Below are 21,169 nucleotides of genomic sequence, written 5' to 3' on the forward strand. Positions count from 1 at the left end.
GCTGGCTCACATGTTTCTGACTTGTAGTTCAAGGAGTGAAATCAGCAGTAAACTAACTCTACAAAAGTTGTCATTATTTCTCTTCCCATTTATTTCTCTGAAGCAATTTAGCAGGTCCAGAAAAAAGATGGTCAGGAACATAGCCTGCACAGCACTGGACTAGATCTGCTGCGGCTGTTATTATGGCTTAGTGAATACACAGCTACTCATTAGAACGTGACAATTCAATCATGACACTCAACTATAACTTGCTATCAAGGAAATGTATCCACTACTACAAATAAAGACATCCAAAATATTGCAGCAGCGCGAGCCTGGTTTCCCACACCAGACCTAGTGTGGGTATGGCAAGTGAAAATAAATCCTTAAATAAGTGGAGGTAAACTGCTTTAATTTATGTGGTAATTTTAATGTTAGTTTCAGGTTTACGCAATGCACTAGATGCAACAGAAAGTCTTTGAAGAAATTACTACAAAGCATCTATCAGTGCTTTTGCTATACCTCAATGATATTCTGATATATGCTGATAACTCAGAAGAACTGGGACATTGATACTCTATAGTAATATAGTAAGAATGTACATATGAACTGAAAACCAAATACCTGTGGGTTGTCTCTAAATGGGTGATTGGACCAGGCTACAATAGGCAAGAAGGGAATTTCCTTCAACAAACAAATGAAGGCTCTACAGAACTAGCCAAGTCTATAGGCAATCACATAAGGGATTTTTTCCATTTGACTGTTATGACAGCACGTTTACTTATGTGTTGGTCAATATTGCAAAACTATTGCATAGTTTGGATGAGAAAAAGAAAACATTTCAGTGGTCAATAGAGAGAAATTAATGCTTTCAGAGTTGGAAAAGATTCCTATACCTTCTTCTTTCAAGATTTACCTACAATGTTTAAAATGCCTTGTGAGAAAGGAAACAAACAAACAAACAAACAAAAACCCAACACTTTATTTTTGAAAACTGTAGCTGTAATGTCACAAAGACAATAAGTGTCTGGTAGCTTAGTAATGTAGAATTCTAACTCCTTTAGAAAAGGCATCACCTGAGTGGAACTCCTTCCAGGACTGTACGTGTGTAGGAAGGTCCAGTCCCTATATGAGAGAGTGGGAAGAGCTGGTCTCAGATGGAGCAGGAATTTTGTAATCAGAAGAGACAACGTTTACCTGAAGTAGTGTATTAGAAACAGGATTCTTAAAGATCAGCTTGAGAGTCAATCAGAAAAGCTACCAGCAATTTTCTCACTACACAAATGCAAACAGGCAGACCTGAGCCAAGGCCTGGAAATACTATAAGGGATTGTTTGTAAACATTGCTATAAGCAGGAATGTCTTAATGGTAAGCATTTATGCTGAGTGTCTCGGCTCCCTCTAAACAAATATGAATTAAATAGGCTTGGGAATTACCTGTCTCTCTGCAGTGGCCATCATGGGAGCCTGGACTACTAGCTTTGAATGAACACGTCGCTTTCAGACAGTTCATTTCAGTGACCTGTCTGCAATGTTCACATATTCAAGCTTTCCTGTAAACAGTACCGAAGTGATCAATCAGGACCATGGCTGGTCACGTTCTCGTTGGTATTTCCACCACTGCAGCCAACAAGAGAAGATATTATACTGCAAGAGAATAAGTGTCTGTGCAGCTGAAACAGGATCCTATCATTGAAAGCATCCAGCTTCAGTACAGCTATTGTTGCTTCAGGACCTCATACGAACTTGTCATTGAAGGTGTTTTTTTGTCCTTAGCTACACTTAGATTTTCACCTATATAATTTTAATTCATTTCCGGTCTGAGGACATATTCAAAAAGTTGATCTTAAGACTCCACTGCAATAAAAAGCACACTGTACAAATCAAGCTTTCCTGCAGAAAAGAGTTTTCCAGTGGAGGAAAGTGAGGAGAGTAATGTTGTGATGCTCTCTCTGTTGAATGAATGGCTGAAAGTGTTGTTTCTGGCTGCAGTCTGGAGGGTATTAAAGAAAAGCAGATGTCTGAATAGATCAGTGCTTCTATTTCACAGCCAAAGCAAGTAACTAAATGCTTTAGGAAATCTGCCTTGCTGCCTCTGCTTTTGGAGCTGGTAGCACTGCTTGGAATAAGAATATATCTAATAGATATGCAGTATACAAAATGAAGCTTTAGTATGAAAGGAGCTGAATTTGTCCTCTTCAGGGCACCTTAAAACCTTCTGTTTTAATAGAGCAGCTATGTCTCTTACATCGTATTTGTCTCCTGTAAATTGCACTTTGAAAGTCTTGAAACAAAAAACACATTCGGATGGAAATTTTCTTTTATTGATCAATTTCTTGTTCCAGACCCTCACTCCCTACCCATACTCCTGATCCCACACGAGCAATTTCACAGTTTCAGGATTTGCTATTTATCTTCTTTTAGTTGGTTATTTCCTTGTTACACAACCAGAAGTAAGGATGTTTGACAGGAGTATTCAGTGAAATAAAGGCCAAATGTTTGATAATCACTACAGTGTGTAATATTATTCTCAACAATTGAGTATAAATACTGATATAATGGAAAAAAAAATACTTCAATTCTTTCCGCTAAACTGTTTACTTCTAGGCTGGATTTCCATGTGACAGTTTTAAATAGCTATCAAACCAAAGACATGTACCATCTCAGACAAGTAGGAAAGTTACCTCCAAGTCAAACACAAATGCAAACACAGAAAGCAGTTGTTAATATGTTTATCTAACATTTAGGTCTGTCATGGTGAGATCATCAGAACGGCATCAGAAAACAAAGGAAATTACAAAGAAGGATAATGTAACAAAGCTGAGAAAACTTTCTCCATTCTTCATTTCTCAAAAGCATCTGTTTATAGTTTAAAAATGAAGCTTACAAAGAAGAAAATCTGAAATATTTGTTCTATAGGTACACAAGGTACTATGAAAGTACTCGTTTATAGCATGTTGTATATAAAATACTAGTTTAGAAGGAAAATATGAACCTGATTCTCTAAGTGATCTAAGACATTTTTTGTTTTGAATTAATGGAAAACGAGGAATCATAATCCAACTTCTTCAGACATGTTAGAATGGGTTTAACTTGCTAAATTCTTCACTCATGAGAATAATCTCACAGTAATTGGCAGAAACAACTAACATGAGAGATGACCAGTTAGACAAGATTTGCAGGTCACACCAAAATACAACTCAATGTTGAGAAGACACTGAGGACCTTGAAAATGTGTTGTTAATTCAATGCAAGGAATGCACACTCTTCATTCTAGAGGAAAAACAAAAGAGGAAAGAAGATTGGCCTTTTTTCTCTGAAGTGTGAGAGAGTTCATTGTATTCATATCTAGTTGGAGTTAAATAGCAAATCTAACCATTTGTCTACAGCTTGTAGACTTGACTGTCACAGTTCAAACAGTGCTCATGAAAAAATGAACAAAAGCAAGATACTTTTTTTCTGAATGGTTTCTTCTGACAAGGGAAAAGCCAAAGACTGTCTCAAAGCAAAGGTGATAGCTCCTTCTCAACAACATGACTTGCATAACTTCTGCAAGACTGCATCTTTTTCCGTCTTTGAACAAGGCTTTTTCAGTGCATCTCTTCTCTCTCTGGAGTTTTAGGTTGCTCTCGCTGATCTAAGTTGCCTCTGGAGAGGTATCCTTAAAGGAAGATCATTTTTAAGAGCTTGGGATCTACCAAATCATACATGCATGGGCTGCATTAATTACTGATTTGTTTACAGCTTAGGAATAGGTGTTTTGCAAAGGCCTGTGAGAATGAAAAGAAGCACTGGAACAGCTGAGCAGATACGTCTAACGAGTAAGAACACAGAGAGGACTGATCTGCCTGCAAATGTCAGGGAGAAAGCAGGGGGCAGGTGCTAATAATGTGAATGTCATGCTCAGCAAATCTGAGATTGTTCCAGGGCTCTTCAAGCTTGTCTTTTTACTTTACAAACTTCTCACTTCCACTGGTTGGTTGTCTCCCTTTGTCCTCTCTCTTTGGCAGCAAGGCAGCTACCTCTGATGCCAGACTGCACTGTGGTGCCAGAGAGAGCAAGAGAAGAGAGAGCACAGGAGCAAGAGATGTCTTCAGCGGGGACAAGGAAAGGGACAGATAGGAACCTGATATTCCTGCTCGCTAGTACAAAATTCACTCAGGTATTGCTTCTGTTCTTTAGAGAGGCCAGTGATACGTTTTGGGGATTAACAACTCTATCAGCTCTCAAAGATATTTTAAATTATGCATTGGATGGATACCTGTGTGTCATGGCCTTTGCTGGGTTTCCATCACTGTATGTCTGATCACGAAAACCTGAAGAAACAAGTTCAAAGGTAGGTTGCAATTTGTTTTCATTTCAGAGTAAATCATTCACATTTCACATTTTCAGAGTAAATTTCACAGAATCACAGAATCATAGAATCGTTAGGGCTGGAAGGGACCTTCAAAGGTCATCTAGTCCAACCCCCCTGCAAGGAACAGGGATATCTCCAACTAGATCAGGTTGCTCAGGGCCTCATCCAACCGGGCCTTGAACGTCTCCAGGGATGGAGCATCCACCACCTCTCTGGGCAACCTGTTCCAGTGTTCTACAACTCTCGTGGTAAAAAATTTTTTCCTAATATCCAACCTGAATCTACCTCCCTCTATTTTAAACCATTACCCCTTGTCCTATCACAACTGGCCCTCCTGAACAGCCTCTCCCCATCTTTCTTGTAGGCCCCCTTGAGGTACTGGAAGACCGCTATAAGGTCACCCGGGAGCCTCCTCTTCTCCTCTTATCATCTTCGTGGCCCTCCTCTGGACCCTCTCCAACTGGTCCATGTCCTTCTTATGTTGGGGGCTCCAGAACTGGACGCAATACTCCAAGTGAGGTCTCACGAGGGCAGAGTAGAGGGGGAATTTCATTTCATTTCAGAGTAAATCATTCACAGATTTACTCTCACTTTAACAGATTTGGGTTATTGTTTCATTCAGAATAGATAAGTTTGTTCTTTAATAGATGAAACAATGTCTCAAAATATTTGGCCAAATTAAATGGGATCCAGAAAAATGGACAAAGGAAAAATAAAAATTTAAAAATTTACAAAGTTTCACCTGTAAGTCAATGCTATTCAATGCAAAAAAAAAAAAAAAAAAAAAAATCCTAATTCTGTCATCTGTAGTGCAAACAAGGCTAAGCCATTCTAATTCTCAAGCACAGCTACTGATAGAAAAATGCAATGCATTGCAGTATAATGCATTCTACATGCCAGAAAACTTCTTGCAGCTGGAAAGAGAGCAGCCTTCATGATGGTTAATTACACTGATTTATTTATAATAAATACTGTCATCATTGGAATTTTGGTTTTGAGTAACAAAATGCACGTTAATAAAATCATGGCTCTTTTGAACACACTGATGCTGCTTGGTATCTTAACAGTGATACTTAACAATGTAAATTTCTATTTTACAAAGATGTATGTGGTAAATATTTTCACTATTTTCACTATGGCATTATAAGATTATTTCTCGTTGACATTTTGTATAATCCAAATTGACACAAATTATGGACAAATCGTAGGTTTAATATTTCCTTCACCTTTACGTGGATTGTTTTCTTAACACCTTAGGTTCAAACACAACAGCATCCCAGTGTAAGAATTATCACCCCCCAGTGACATCTCTTTAAGAAACATTCATCATCTCCTGATTTTAAAAAGCTAGTGCTTGAGAATATATCTTTGTTATAGAAAATAAGCATTTAAGAATACAAAAGTCCTTAGTAGTAATGCTACTACTGTTACATTAAAAATCTTATGCATGACAAGCAGTTGATGGTTCCCGATAAATCATTAAGAGCACAGGAATTACAGCAATGAGTTGGACCCACCTAGCTCAGTGCCTCATCTCTGACACTGACTTGTACCATCTGCCTCTGAGGGAGGTTTCAGGAACCTCCTCCTGGTCAGCTGACAGAGATGGAATTATCCACCCTGTAATGTGGACTGCATTACCCCAAAAATATAAAGTACAGCAGAATCAGTGAAGCATGAGATTAATGTCCTCTGTACAATGAACGTAGTGATCACATATTACAATTCTGGTATTCTTGAGATGCGCAGAGTTTCTCATATTATTTTCTGAATCTCCACAAATTTTTGATCAGAACAAAAACTCGTGACAAGAGGTTCCATCAAATACTGTGCCCAAAAAAGTTATTTACTCAGTTTCCAATGTTCCACTATTTTTATTTATTAAGCAGACCCATTCTTTCCTACTATAAGGTAGAGGAGAATTCCCACACTGCCACCTCTGGAGTCTTCTGTTATTTTACATGCTTTTGTCATACCCTTTACATTTGTTAAAATAAAATATGAATTAGGAAAATGCATCCAGACTACAAGAATCACAACACTGACTGTTGGATCCAACTGACTGTTGGATCAATTTAATTGATCCACCTTGAGTGGGCTTGTTATGAGTTTTTATGTGGAAAAGAAACCTGAACTAACATCATGCAAGTGCTTGCACAGAGAACGATATTTTGACTACAAATTCAAGCCCCCTCCTTTTTAGTATCAGGCTTCCAGATCTGAAGCTATAGTTAACGGACGGGTATTTTTAGACAACAGAGAAAACCTGCCCTAGGAATCGCTGCATTTACGGTGAACTGGGAGAGGAGGGTGGGTGGGTGGGTTTGCGGTGATGTTTTTGCAATGCCCAGATTGAGCCTTCTCTGTTTCGACTCCTTTTAGACTTTTCAGTTCTAGACTAGTCAAATCACTCCTGTACTCTTCATCATAAACCCCACAGTCTTAGTTCACTAACTTTTACAACACCTTACTTTCAGGGCTTGGAGATTTTGGAATATTCCGACTCCCTGAGCATTATCTGAGTGTACCTCAAATCATAATATCCTCCCTGTACTTCTGCAGTGGAGGGAAGTGCTACTGTCCCATTTGTAAAGGTGGAGAATTAACAGTAGAGCTGTACTGCAAGCACTACAATGACAGCACTATGTGCCTACTTGCCAAGAATAATTTTTAACGAGTTACCTCATGTACCATCAGTAAGGTAAATACAGGTGTGGCATGTAGAACTTGGCACAGGATGGAAAATTCACCCAGGAAGCAGAGAAAACAGACAGCCACACAAGTGGCCCTTGCAGTAGCTAATTAAAAGCCAGTTGAGGTACCTGAATCCATTATCTGTAACGGAAGCTGAGCATATCTAGCTCACATCCACATTCAGTCAGGTGAATCCCACCTTGGCTTCACAATGAAAACACAGTTCACGTGAGACGGTCTCTTCTATACAGTCAAGATCTAGTTCTTCTCTTGTTATCATTCACACTTACCACAGTGGATATCACAGATCTGCAGCGGAACTGAATAATCTACATCTGTCCTCCAGCCCTTTTAAAAGAAAGGAATTGAGTCTTATTCCCCTTTCAGCAGAACTATTTCTAAACACTTGTGTTGACAAAATGAGATTGCTTTATTAGTTTACTCAAGTGACTGCATTTTTTAATCTGCTTTTAAATAAATGCATATGGAGACTGCTGGTCTAGTGTATATTTAGTGAGTTGCAATCACTTCTCGGTTTCTAAATGATAAAACTAATCAGATTTGGGGGGGGGAGGAGGAGGAACTTTATTATGATAGACAATGTCTTATTTACAAAGTAAACGATTTATGCAGGAAAATATCAATTTTACAACCAAATCTGATTTTCACTAAGGAAAGAAGAACAGCTCTCATTACCCAGAAGGCTCTTGCCAATCTCACTTTCATCCTGGCCCTTTCTTCCTAGGAGCAGAAAGTGAAGCTGACAAGGGCCTTCTAAGACAGCTGATGGAGCCTCGCAGCTCCGTCTGTCCATCTCTCTTGTCCAGGTGTCTGCTGAGAACATTAACTCCAGAGAGGAATAAACCTATCCATCAGCTTCATGCTCATTTTCTATTAATGTTGTCTTAATAAAGTTCAGCTACAGAAATAGTGTGCGAAAATGTCAGAAATAATTTGCTCAGCTCTGCTTTCAGGAGTGTTAATTCTAGCATACTATGCACTTACTGTGCTGTTTGCTATATGCCTAACCTTTTCCAGCTGATGCCAATTTTTGAAAAATTCATCTATGATTTACTTAGATCTTTTGATACCCTGGAACTTTTTATTACAAAGGAACGTAAAAAGATAGGATTAGCGATTTCCTGATGATTCCTTTATCTGCCACTGACAAAGGAGCAAGATCATGGAGAGCAACTTCTCTGTTAATTAATGTCATCTCAACAAGAGGTGGTGGCAGCACATCAAGCTATAAATAATGCTCTTTGCCAACTCTGTTCACACAGTAATCAGATTTGGCTGGAAGGAGAAAGCAGCAAGAGTGCCTGATGGTTTTCTTGTTTTTTTGATGATTTGCTTATTTTGTAACAGAGTACCTGGCAAAATCAAGACACATACCTGAATGCAAATTGTGGACCCACACATTTCTCGTGACATAGTGATTGATACAGAATCTCCCTAATGAAAAGAAAAAAATGGAAAACTATTGTCTTCTGTACCCTGGAACAATGAGAATGCATTGTGTCTCTCCAGCTCTTTGATTTGTTTGCCAATAATGCTACATGTTCTACTGTGTCAGAAAATTAACAAAGTATATATTAATTATGGAAGGTTATTTATTTTCAGAGATATTCCCAGATCTCAATGACTGTAAGCAGCCAGTGTAGTTTTGCCAAGCACAATCTGGGCAGCACAGGAAGAGGGCTAATGTTCCCACATTTTACGAAGCATGATAAGGCAGGACACCGTCCCCGCCGTGGCTGCTTGCACCATATTAGCAAATGAGCATCTTCACTTCTTTTCCCCAGTGTCCACGGGTTGAAGGAAGGACTCTTTCTTTACAGTTCTTCTGGATTTCCCACCGCATTGTATGCTGAGAACAAGTTCAGCCTTAGGGTAAAATTGTCCTAAATGACTGTTCTGACACTGAACATGTGATTGTTTATGGTTTGTCCTCAAAATAACGTTAGTTACTCCACTAATAGCTATGAATCCTACACCGCTCTCTTTAGGGTGGCAAACTCCTAAAATAATTTAGGGCAAATTTGGTGAATATGTTCTTTCTCAAGAATGACTAACAGGGATTACTAGGTAGAGAATGAACATTGGTTTCTGGGAACACAAAGCTAAGTCTTGATGACAACTTTGTTTATATTGCCCATGGTGATGAGACAGGAACTGTATGTAATTTATGTGGGCTCCAAATCTGTCACAGTAGCGGAGGACGTAACAGCTTTGTACTGGACAGAAGAAAACAGCATTTTTAAATGCATCAGTGCCCTTCATGAAACACTCACTTCAGTACCTCGCTGTGATTTATTGGTGCTCCACCATTACCCTTCTCACTTAGCAATTCAGGGAACCTTTAAAACCAGAAAGTCTAAACCCCACAGATTTCATGTGAAATAAGAGGGTTGAGGGGAAGTACCACTGTTAGTGTTCACTGAACAACGTGTTTGGCAACTCTTCTACCATACAGATCTCCATCTCTGCCAGTAATACAGCATTTCCCCAGACACCTTGCCCCATCAGGACAGACTCTTGACAGCGCCACCTATGCCCTCTGTGGACTGTGTTGATTAGGATAGCTGCTTTTTCCCGGGCCTTTCCCAATGACTGTTCAGCTCTGGGATCTCCTGCAGGAGCGGTTATTATGTCCCACTTCAGCATGTCCTCAGCTTGAGCAGCAAAGCTGAGTTGGGAAACTCTGCTTTTAATAGCTGCTCTGTTACGTTCAGCACCAGAGATATAATAAAGACTGATCCATTAATAAGGGATCATAATAGTTATAGTATGTAATAGTTAATATAAATATTATTAAAATAGTTAATAAACTGATCCATTAGAAAAAAAATTCAGTTTTCAATGTCCACCCCTTTGATTTTAGAAGCCCTTATTAATAGCTGCCTGCTTCTCAGCTACCCCCTAGTATGTGTACCGTGAACACTGAAAGCATCAGAGATACTTGAAAAAGTCACAGTTGCAGTATATACCTGCATACCATGACAAAGAAAGAAGTACAGCTGAAATATATCCTAAAAAGAGGACAGGTGTAGAAACTACAGCATGCTTGTGTCTTCTAAAGCATGTTCCCCTACAGCAGAGTGAAGGCAATGGGCACGCTCAGGAGTAACAGTAGAAATCACAACATCTGGATATTTCAACTTTCTCAAAATCCATCATATGACATCTCATGTACCTGGTCAGTGGAGAAGACAATAGGAGCACACATTTAGGGGTGGGCAAAAGGCTACTGGCTGCTGAACCAGCAGGACATCTTTCAGCAACATGGTGCTAGTAGCTCCTAGACCTATCCTGCTAGTATTGACTGATCTGAAAACTGATGCTATGGCCACTCGTCTGCACTTTGACCCCACTTTCCAGATGTACCTCTCAGTAGATCACAGGTCAGGCCAACAAGGTAACTCTGGTAGTTAGGGTTGAAGGGCAAGGGCAAGCCATAGTGCTGCACTGAAAATGCATGACATACAGGCTTAGTTGCAAGAGAGGAATGAGGCTCCCACTTCATGACTAGCTGCTGCCTGAAACAGAAATCTCACTCTCCCGTAATCTTTTCCCTCTTTTCCCCGACTTTGCTGGAAGAAGCAGCTGTGTAGTCACGCAGTCAGCTGGCTCAAAAGGCTAATTCAGCTAAAACTTACCTTTTTTGGGTGGTGTTTGTTTTGGCAGCTGTGAGATTTAGAGTGGCTCAAGATCACAACAGATTTATATCTCAAGTCTTACATTTCACAATGTGAGATTTGCCAGGCCAGCTGTATCAGTGACCCATATATGGAACACTAACAATAGTGTTTGCTATATACATAATACAAATACTACACCACAAAAATGATGTTAAAAAAATATTACGATTCCACTTAATAGTCACTTCCTTTAATGTGATTCATTTGACTTCGGGATCTTTATTTATTTTTTGCTTCAGTGTGAGATCAGAATTAGAACTACATGCTTTAAAAATGTTCCAGTAATTGTTCCAATATGTACATGCTTGGGTTTATTAATGCTTTCAAGCTGCATAGTGATAAATGGAATAATAAATGAATGCAGTTAGATATGTTTAAAAGCCTTACAATGTTTAAGAAATCATATATACAAACCACAGAGACTGAATGGTGCATCCCAACAGATTCACATGAGGCCAGCTGCGTCCTGTTGCACACAAACACTGAGAATTGTGCCTTGGTTTGGGATGTGAAGAAAACTTGTATTTGTTCTGCAGCTGCAGCAGTTCTCATTTTCCAAGCTGATATTAGGGGAAAAGACTTGCTTTTAGATGTACAAGCACCATATATTATATTCTATATTGTTAAATCTAAAATAGAAGTATTTTTAATTAGTTAATTGCCATCGAATGACATGCAAGTAATTATTTTGATTCCCGCAAGTTACTTTTTATACTGATAAAAATTTGATCTACTGGGGATACATAGAAGCAACAAGCTGTCAAATCTCATTGCCACCATTTACAAGCTACAGTGATGTGAACACATCTCACTTGCTTACTGAAGAAGGCTCATATCTAGTGACTGATTTAAATATTTTTCACAATTTAATATTACATAATTGAAAAAATATATTTACCTGGAAATTCTCCATGAGCAAATGGACATTTAACCCAAGAGCCTTGCTTGGTCATAAACTGAAAGCAGAGAAATCTGTTAGGACAACTGAATTTTCGGTTTCAATCTGTGGCTATAGGTTCAACTAGAGATGATCAGTGCATTCCAGAAAATTGCAGAAGGTGAATTCACAGCTTTCCTGCTTTATGGTATCTTCCAACTCTTGATTTAAATTAGGTTCCTCAATTCTTTAGGTATTTATACACATGCTTATTTTACAGAAACATGTAGTTCTACTGACTTAAAAGTAGTCTAAAAGAAAACAATAATATGCCCACATTAACCTTATGTGGCATTTTTTTTCTCAACTAGAATAATAAAAGGTACTTCAGTAAGTGTAGTGTATTGATCATTTTTATTATCAAATCTTTAATATGGAAAAATTCATACATTAAGGTCAGTGCATGCTTCAGAGTTTGTGTTGTCCTAAAACAGTTTTCCCTGCTCTTCTTAAGCAGAGAAAACAGAGGGCACAATCTGACCCATGTTCTAGCTATAGTTGCTGTTGCACTTCCAAAGAACCTCCTTTTAGTCTATTCTTTCATATTTCCTTCATTCTTACTTCACATTCGTCAGAGCTATGAAACAAAATATTGATCCTAAAGAACATTAGTTACTCATTTTTTTTAGAGCTGACAGAAAGAAGGCAGTTAATAGGTGTTTTACAAAGAAATGCTTTTACCTTCATGCAAAGTCTCGGGTGAGTGTCCACACGAGAATATTTAACCTGCTTGAAAAGAAACCACTCAGCATTAGCTAGTTTCATTAACTAGTTTCACAAAATTAATTACCCAAAATTTTCATGGTTTGATCACTGAGAAAGGAACAGGTTTGTTTACTTTCTAAACTTCTTCGGAGATTAATCACATAAAATAGTAAGAACAGAAACAAATGCTACTTTGGATTACTGAATAATTTGGTGCTTCTTATCTGTAACATGTAGCATTCTTTACATTTAGTCTGACTCCTTAGAGCTAAATGAACTGATTCTACAGTGATTCGTGTGCAAAACTCTGATTACACAGTCGTCTTGTTTCAGTCCCTTATTTACCATTCATCAACGACTCTGCAGAATATTTAAAATACACCCAAAAGTGTTGTTCCACCTTTAGTTCAGAAATTTTTCTGTTTTCCATATCCCTATTCCAGAAAAGACTTGAAAGTCGACTGAATTTTAAACATCCATTTAAGTGACCTACAAAACATTGCTTTCTTGATTATCAACTGTTTACCAGCCAAGGGCTTCACCATAAAAATCCTTGGTTCATATAAACAATTACTACCCATGTAAGTGATCTTACTTAACACCGTTGCTCAAGTGACTGAGCAAAATGGACCCTACACGTAACACACGGCATGGTGACCAAAGTAACATCTCTTTTCTGTAACTTTTTTGAGAAGATAATGGATGTCCTTGGGTGTGTCTACAATAGGGTCACAGAAGATGGTTCTGTAAGAGACCGCTCAGATATGGAGACAGCATTGTCATCGACAAAGCCTCACCCTAATTAGAGAGAAGAGTTATGTAGCTTTTGGGCCCAAGTTGGTACATGTGCATCCTATTAGAGTGGGCGGCATTGTGTGGATTTACTGGGGGAGCTGGCACTAAGTGAGGAATCTCTGCAGTAGTCTCCAGCACACTATAGAGATGTTCTTCAGGGTTACAGTACAAGAAATAGACCAATTTTAGTATCAAATCTTTTAGGATGAATTAGAAAAAAGGAAAAATTCATCCTGTTCATGAATATTAATAAATATAGGAAAACATTTATCATCTATAACGAACTAATCTAGGATTGTGTTCTGGGTAATAGATATGACCGTTACCAGCCAAACCTCATTTTAGGTTTCTTTCTCTTTTTTTCTTTCTTTTTTTGTTTTTCTTTCCTGCAAGCAATGAATTGTGCTTGTTGTCAGCAGCTGATGAATCCCATAGGGAACACTCACATGCATGAAATTAAATATATTTAGTTTTGCAAGATCAAAGATTTGTTGAAACTGAAACAAATAGTGAATCTGAACCATCACTAAACATTTGGCCAGGAATTCCTAATCAAAAAAGCATTGAACATTCTTGAGCCAGGCCCTGCCAAATCGTGTTATTAGAACAATACTCATAAAGTTTCAAAAATTAAGAATTTTTATTTTATTTTATTTGCCCCTTTAGCTGTTACCTCAAGTTTACTGGCTTCTCTCCACAATGAGGAAAGCCTGAAACCTACTTTTCGAGACAAAAGCCAGAGTTCTAACCAATGCATTCAGCAGACTTCAGATTGAAGTATTAAGGAGTTGAAGATACATGTAATGAAAAGCCTTTTTGACTTTAGAACATAAGTGCTGGAAGAACTGAGAAACTCAGTATTTCAACACTCACAATTTCAATACATTGGAATAGGTTGAGGAAGGCACTTCAAAGAGATCTTAATAAAGTACAAAACAATTGTGCCCTACCAAAGTACCATTATATTTCCATTAAGATTTAAAGAGATTTAGCTTCATCTCACTCACATTTTAGGTGTCTAAATGTTAAATATCCAAATCTGATCTAATCGCAATGGACTCCTGTGATAATCAGTGAAAAGAAAGAGGTATCTTCAGAGAGAAATCCCTCCAACCTTTCTTATATGCCTATCTCCAGATGAGCTGTCCTCTCAATATGTCTGTTTCACTTACATTAAAAGGAATCTGACATAAATAGCGTAGACTTAAACACCTATCTTTTAGACAGCAAAATCAAGGCAGATGAGTCATGCCTTTGCTACAAATGAAAAGCAGATCCTATTTACTCCAAAGAATTCAGCAAACATTACTAGCTTCACAGTCATCTCCACTTTTTATTTCTTAATAGTGAGTCAGGGAGCATTTTGAATAAATCGTGTGGTTAGTGTGCAAGAACAGACTGCGATTATGAGTAGTTTTAAGTATCAGAGAAGGAGAGAGGGGTTTGCGACTGCTCTTATTCCAAAATCTAGCTCTTCACATTATGTACGGCTTTAGTGATGGCCTTCAATCTCACAGTTTGAATAAATCTGCATAGTTCTTACTTTCTCAGCAGAATTTTTGGAAGAGTTTTGTATATCTTCACAGTGGTGGTTAGACTTCATTAACCTGCATAGGTTAACCGTGACAAGCACAGGACAGGCCGGCTCCCAAGCAAGGGTTTGTGTCGCTGGGTTATAAACAATGTTATCCCATAGCTCCTTCGTATCTGTGCACAAAGAGCGGAAACATTATTCAAGATGTCTAAAGTGAATCAAAATTGTTCATAAATATGGTACCTATACATGTGCTTAAAACCAAAAGCATTGCTTTTTCATTTCCTTGCCATTTTCACCAAACAGAGCTGCAACGTTTCACACTGTAGCAGTGTAAAACTTGAAATCATCCCACCAAAGTGTTGGTATTTACCAGAGGTACGCAACCTGAGAGCTTAGTTTTACCAGTCTCCCACTACGGTGACAGATTGGCGTCACCAGGGCTCCTAAGTAGGCTGCACAAGCTCCTGGAAGTGCATTCTCTGCCCATCAGTCACAGGGAGAGTGTAACGCAAGTAAATTCCTAACCAAAGACCTTCAGTTAACTGTGTATGGTAAACTGGAACGAATCCATACATTAGTGACTAGAGATCATGGTATTGGACATTCAGATTCTGCTTGTCTTGTGTAGGACTTACATGCACACGGCATACATGTAAGAAGATAAATTCAAGCCTTTAGCTGAATATCAAGAACTCAGCAGTAAAAAAAAAGCTATGCAAGTAATTCAGAAAAAATATTTTTTCTACAGCATTTATATAAAACTTTTTTCTATGTATACTGGGTATACTGTAATTTCAGAGCTAGTCAACATATATTTGGGGATATCTTAAATAGGCACTATTATAAAATAAAAGCTGTCTTATTTACTTGATTGGTTACTTTGTACTGGCTTTCTTTTCCATTTAGCTCCATGTGGACGAGAGAATCTCCAGCATGAAATTCAAACTGATATTTCAGTTCATACTTCAGGAAGCAATTTGGAAACTTTTACATTTGTCTAATAGCCAGAAGTAGGAGAAAAATATATTTCTGAAACTATTTGTGAAGCAAAAACTTGAAAATTTGGCCAGCGGGATGTTCAAGAGGAGTGAATAAACGATATCTATGACTAGAAAATGTAGCAAAGTGAAGCAAAGTCTACATTTGGACACCAGGTGTCCAAATACAACTCCCATCAAGTGTAACAACAATTCCTGTTGACATCGCTTCTCTCAGAAATGTCCTGAAATAAAATCTTTTGATATTTTCTAAAAGAAACCTTCCGGACTCTTTAATTCTGCCAAGCCTCTTGCTGTCTTAAATTTGTGTCCCAATGCCTATACATCAAAATACTGAAACTTTCTATGAAGTGGAAATTTTTATTATGTTTAAAAAAAACTGCTGGAAATTTGATTCTTTTTAAAAAATGCTGGGTTTAATAACTGGATATGTACTATAAAGCTAATGTTTAGAGAATGTTTAACCTGACTGCAAAGTCCTAGGTCCCTACAGTTCTGACAGTTGACACAGCTACGTATTGAATGTTATAGGAGTCTGTAGTAATGCAGATATAATGTAAGTGTAATCCTAATATTTAAGAGAATAGCACCACAATTAAGACTTCTCTGGTTTGCTTCCAGGCCTACTCATTCACTTATCACCTGAGTTGCCTTCTGTCTTACTCCTTTGTGGCATCTACTTACTTACATCATAATAAAGATGCTCATTCATCTTCAGTATCATATAATTACATTGTTTAGTAACAAATAGACATTCTTTTTTCCTTTTTTTCATCTTTTAGTTACACTAACCCAAACCAGTTATTACATAGAGGAGCTTCTTTCTGATGCAACAACTGATAACAACCATTAATTACCTCATGCCACAGAATTAAGTCAAAATCCCAGCTTTATTACATCAGTGATAAATGAGCCAAAAAAAAAAAGAACCAATCTACTTTAGATATTCCAGAAAACAGAGTTGTCAGTTAGGAAAAAGAAAGATTTAAAAAGAAAACAATGTGGCTCAAAAGTTGGAACTCCTTGTATACTTCAATAGCTAGGTGCTAGAGTCTGAAAAATTGCTTGAGATTCCTGGCACAGAGTGGGTTGAGAGTAGCCCTGAAGAGAAGGATTTGGGGGGTTTATAGATGAGAAGCTTAACATGAGCTGGCAGTGCGCTCATGCGGCCCAAAAGGCCAACCGCATCCTGGGATGTACCAAGAGAAGCGTGGTCAGCAAGTCAAGAGAGGTGATTCTCCCCCTCTACTCTGCTCTTGTGAGACCCCACCTCAAATACTGCGTCCAGTTCTGGTGTCCCCACCATAAGAGAGACATAGATTTGTTGGAGCGTGTTCAGAGGAGGGCCACAAAGATGATCCAGGGGCTGGAGCACCTCTGCTACGAGGACAGGTTGCAGGAGCTGGGATAGTTCAGCCTTGAAAAGAGAAGACTTTGGGGGCACCTAATAGCTGCCTTCCAATACCTGAAGGGAACTTACAGGAAGGCTGGGGAGGGACTTTTTACAAGAGTATCCACTGATAGGACAAGGGGAAATGGGTTTAAGTTGAAGGAGAACAGATTTAGATTAGATCTTAGGAAGAAATTCTTCAGCACGATGGTGGTGAGACTTTGGAATAGGTTGCCCAGAGAAGTTGTGGATGCCCCCTCCCTGGAGGTGTTCAAGGCCAGGTTGGACGGAGCCTTGAGTAGCCTGGTCTAGTTGAGAGGCGTTCCTGCCCATGACAGGGAGGTTGGATTAGATGATCTCTGAGGTCCCTTCCAGCCTATGCCATTCTATGATTCTATGATTCTATGATAGTTGACTAAACAAAAAGTATAGCTGTAAAACAGTATTTCCCATATTCATTTCCTTATCAAAGCTGTAAGTTAAGTTTTCCATTGTAATTGTCCATTGGAACTTCCTAAATGGACAGAAATAAGCTTCAAGAGCTTCAGTGTGCCAAAGCACATACTGCCCTTCCTGTGACTACATAAAGCTTTGTAACCTATGCTTTATCTATCCCCATAGGAGATATCCCATGTCTCTGAGATGAGAATGACTGCGGTAGAAGGAGAAGGAAAAGAAGCAGAATACAGAAGGAAGGAAGGAATCATGGGATTCATGAGCCTAGTGTCCTGCACATCCAAAGTGTGACCATTCCACACACAGGAAATAGGTAGAGACAGGAGAAAATCTGGAAGAAAACCACCTGTGCCCCCTGAGACCCAGCCTCAGGCTGAAGGGCTACTAAGAATAGAGGTTAGGACTTCATACTGCAGATGGCCAATAGGCTTTGCTTTGATGACCCTGAAGCCAGATCTGACTACACAACATAGACATAGCTACAGACAGAGCTTGAGTATTCCTGCAAGTGTTCTCTATTGCATAAATAGAGAGAAAAAAAATCCCTTTTCTATTTAGTCAAACTGCACTCCATTGCTACAAAGGAATGGTAGTGTCACAAACACAATATTCTCCCACAGTAAAATAAATCAGAAATGAAGGCTGGGCGTACTAAAGAGGAAATTGCTTCCATTTTAACACAAATGTATCAACCCTGCAAGAATGTGAAAGGATTGCAGTGAATGTCTATGCAGTTTAATGGAGTTTGGATGTGCTGTTATGGGTTGGTGTTCTTATTCTCTCTCATGTTTTGGATTGGTTTTTTTTTAAATCAAATACAAAAATCCCTTAATGGGCTTCTTAGTATAGACTAGGGGAAAAATATTGTTGGACTTAACACAATAAAACACTTTATCGGGCTGTGCTTTTTTCTATCTGCCTGGTAAAAGTTTCACTAAAGACCTATATAATATGAAAATTTCTTTTTCAGCTGGCATCTCAGACCAAACTCTGACTTTGCTAGAACATTTTATGTGAATAATTTCCCATTAAGTATGGGAACTCCCATATACAGTTGACTGTCTTTTTTTTCACTCCCTTTTCCCTCCTTTAAGTTGGGTGTCAGACACTTTCTTCAAATCTCTCCTTGAAGCCCTATTCTCACATCAGCATTTCAAAGCTGACCTCAGTGGCTTTTCTTCCTTCTGGTCAGTTTGCACATAGCTTAAGAAAATGTGGGAAATGACTAGAAAGTTACTTAGTGTTTATATTGGCATAACCTTGGTGAACAATTTAGTCTGAAAGTAATTTATTTTGTCTACCCACAGTATAACAAACCAATATGATGATTTCCTTGAAGTTTTGCAATATACGGTTGTCACCACAGATGAATTTCAAACTGTGACATCTACTGGAGCTGCTGAAAAGCACTCATATAGAGAGCAATCACACAGTACTTGCCATTTTCAAAGGGGCAAAGTTGTATCCTCCTTGCATCTGGAATTGCCAGCCAACCCTACAACCCAAAAAGTGGCCATTAGCTAGAAATTCTCAGATATGTCAGTTCTTAACATTTGAGACAGAATGTGACAGAAAACCTTTCCACCAAAGATAAAGATGCTGTTTATTAGAAAGCTGTAGAAGTAGTTTTTTAAAAGGATGTCTTGCACTAGATATCTATTTTATTGTTCATTATTTGAGGGATTGCAGCTGATGAACTAAGGTGATTCCCTTCTAACACTATACTCCTACTATTTCTGAGTCATATATTTAGCCCAATTTAGTTTAGAAAGTCCTCCAGTTTGATTTTCATTAAGTTTTTTATAGTGTCGTTACTTTCTAGGAGTATCAACCCTAACCATTCTATAATTCTGTGATTCTATCAGAAGACATTTAAGAATCATAGTATCAGATCTCCTGGCCTTTGTAATGGTAAGGGATGAATCCTTAAAATCTGCGGACTAGCACTTGACCTAATCTGCAAGTATATGTGCGTGGCTGTTACTATACCCTGACTATTTAGATTCATGTGCAAACGTTTCTATTACAGTTCCCATGTGTTTGCTCAGCAATCGTATTATCTATAATCGTAGAATTATCTGCATATATGCTGAGAGGAATAGTATCTTCCCAGTAACATCATACCTTTCAGAGTGGAAAAAAAAAAATCCTAGGCTTGGAAAAGACCTTTGGGTTCAACTCGCATATTAAGATATGCAAGTTTAGGTCCCTACAATGCACACATCTGAGTGACTAAAGTGCTCAGATTTCACTGGAGTCTACAGTGCTATCCAGCACATCCCAAAATAGCCATTTACATTTGGTCAGTTGAGTAACTGACTGTATTAACTAGATCTCCATGACTATAAATGGAGTTTGGACATCTAATTCACACGTAGATATCTACATCTGGACACCTACATTTAGGTATCTTAATCCACAAGGTAAATCCTACCCCAAAATTCACTGAGAAATTAGGTTCGCATAGTGTCTTTATATCTTTCAAAGATCACTTTCAATTGGTTTGGTGACTTTTTACTGCTTTTTATGAGAGATATTCCAAAATCTCACTTCTCGGATTATCAGAAAAAAAATCTATAGCTATTCTGAATATATTCATGGAATGAAGTTTATCCTCCTTTATTCTTGTGGCAAGAATGGCTTTAGCTTTAAAAATCTGTTCTTTTCCTTATAACTGACCCTTCTGATGTGTATTTAGAAAACAAACATGTTTTCTCTTTACCTGTTTTACCTGCCTAATGAAAACAAGTTATTTGAACCTCCTTTATAAGATAGTCTCTCCATTCCCCAACCACCCTAGATTTTTAATGTGCATCTTCCATTTGAAATAATTTTTCTTGAATATGGATACAAGAATTGCCTACAGTATTTCAAAAAAGGCCCTGCCCATACTTTTCTCTTGGCTTGGAATAATCTAATACACTAGACCTTTGTTCACACTTACATCATGTAAGCATGTTAGTTTAATTATCCTGCAATGAACTATTACACCCGGATCTTTTTTCCTCCACTGTTATTTCTAAATGAGGACTCACATCTTACAGCAAGAATTCTTTTTATTAGAGCAAGTCCATGAACTTGCACTTTGTACAATACACTTCATCCTCCTTTAGTTATTTCATGTACGAAGATCTCCAGTCTCTTCCAATTATCCTGACCCTCTTCCATTTTGATTACACCTCTCAACTGTATTATCAGCAAATCTCATTAACACGTTCCCACCTTTTGTGCCCATGTCACTGATGGAAACATTTATGTAAGAACTGCTCTAAGTGTGGTCTAAATAACCTTCCTACCAGCACAGCCCCATTCAACAGGAGTAGTCGAGTTAGCCCTCCAGCTAGGTATTATCTGCCATACAAATCTTGTTCTCATTCCCAGCTTCCTCAATTTCCCTTTTAGTTTCTCATGCAATACTGTATCAAATGCTATGCTGAAATTCAGTCAGATTACATTTTCTGTCTTTTCATCGCTTATAAAAAATCAGTCAAATTAATCTTACACAATACTTTCCACAAATTAATGTAAATTGTATCCCATTTTCTTCTTATCTCCATGTTTTAATTAGTGCTTCCTAAAAAATCTCTTTTACATTTACATAATCATAAGGTCAGACAAGT

General features: G+C 38.2%; 1 protein-coding gene across 1 annotated transcript in view; it reads right to left on the minus strand.

Moving 5' to 3' along the window:
- Positions 1-3,224: 3,224 nt before the first annotated feature.
- IL17REL (interleukin 17 receptor E like) overlaps positions 3,225-21,169 on the minus strand; it is a 51,029-nt gene continuing 33,084 nt past the window's right edge. Inside the window, exons 9-17 of the mRNA XM_086610829.1 lie at positions 18,990-19,044; positions 14,712-14,875; positions 12,350-12,397; positions 11,630-11,687; positions 11,146-11,291; positions 8,426-8,485; positions 7,321-7,378; positions 4,241-4,295; positions 3,225-3,252 (exon numbers count right to left, since the gene is read on the minus strand). Coding sequence (XP_086466955.1) covers positions 3,225-3,252; positions 4,241-4,295; positions 7,321-7,378; positions 8,426-8,485; positions 11,146-11,291; positions 11,630-11,687; positions 12,350-12,397; positions 14,712-14,875; positions 18,990-19,044 — 672 coding nt within the window. The remainder of the gene's footprint in view (positions 3,253-4,240; positions 4,296-7,320; positions 7,379-8,425; positions 8,486-11,145; positions 11,292-11,629; positions 11,688-12,349; positions 12,398-14,711; positions 14,876-18,989; positions 19,045-21,169) is intronic.

This window comes from Tauraco erythrolophus, chromosome 4 (genome assembly GCF_009769465.1).
Source record: "Tauraco erythrolophus isolate bTauEry1 chromosome 4, bTauEry1.pri, whole genome shotgun sequence".
NCBI classification, from domain to species: domain Eukaryota; kingdom Metazoa; phylum Chordata; class Aves; order Musophagiformes; family Musophagidae; genus Tauraco; species Tauraco erythrolophus.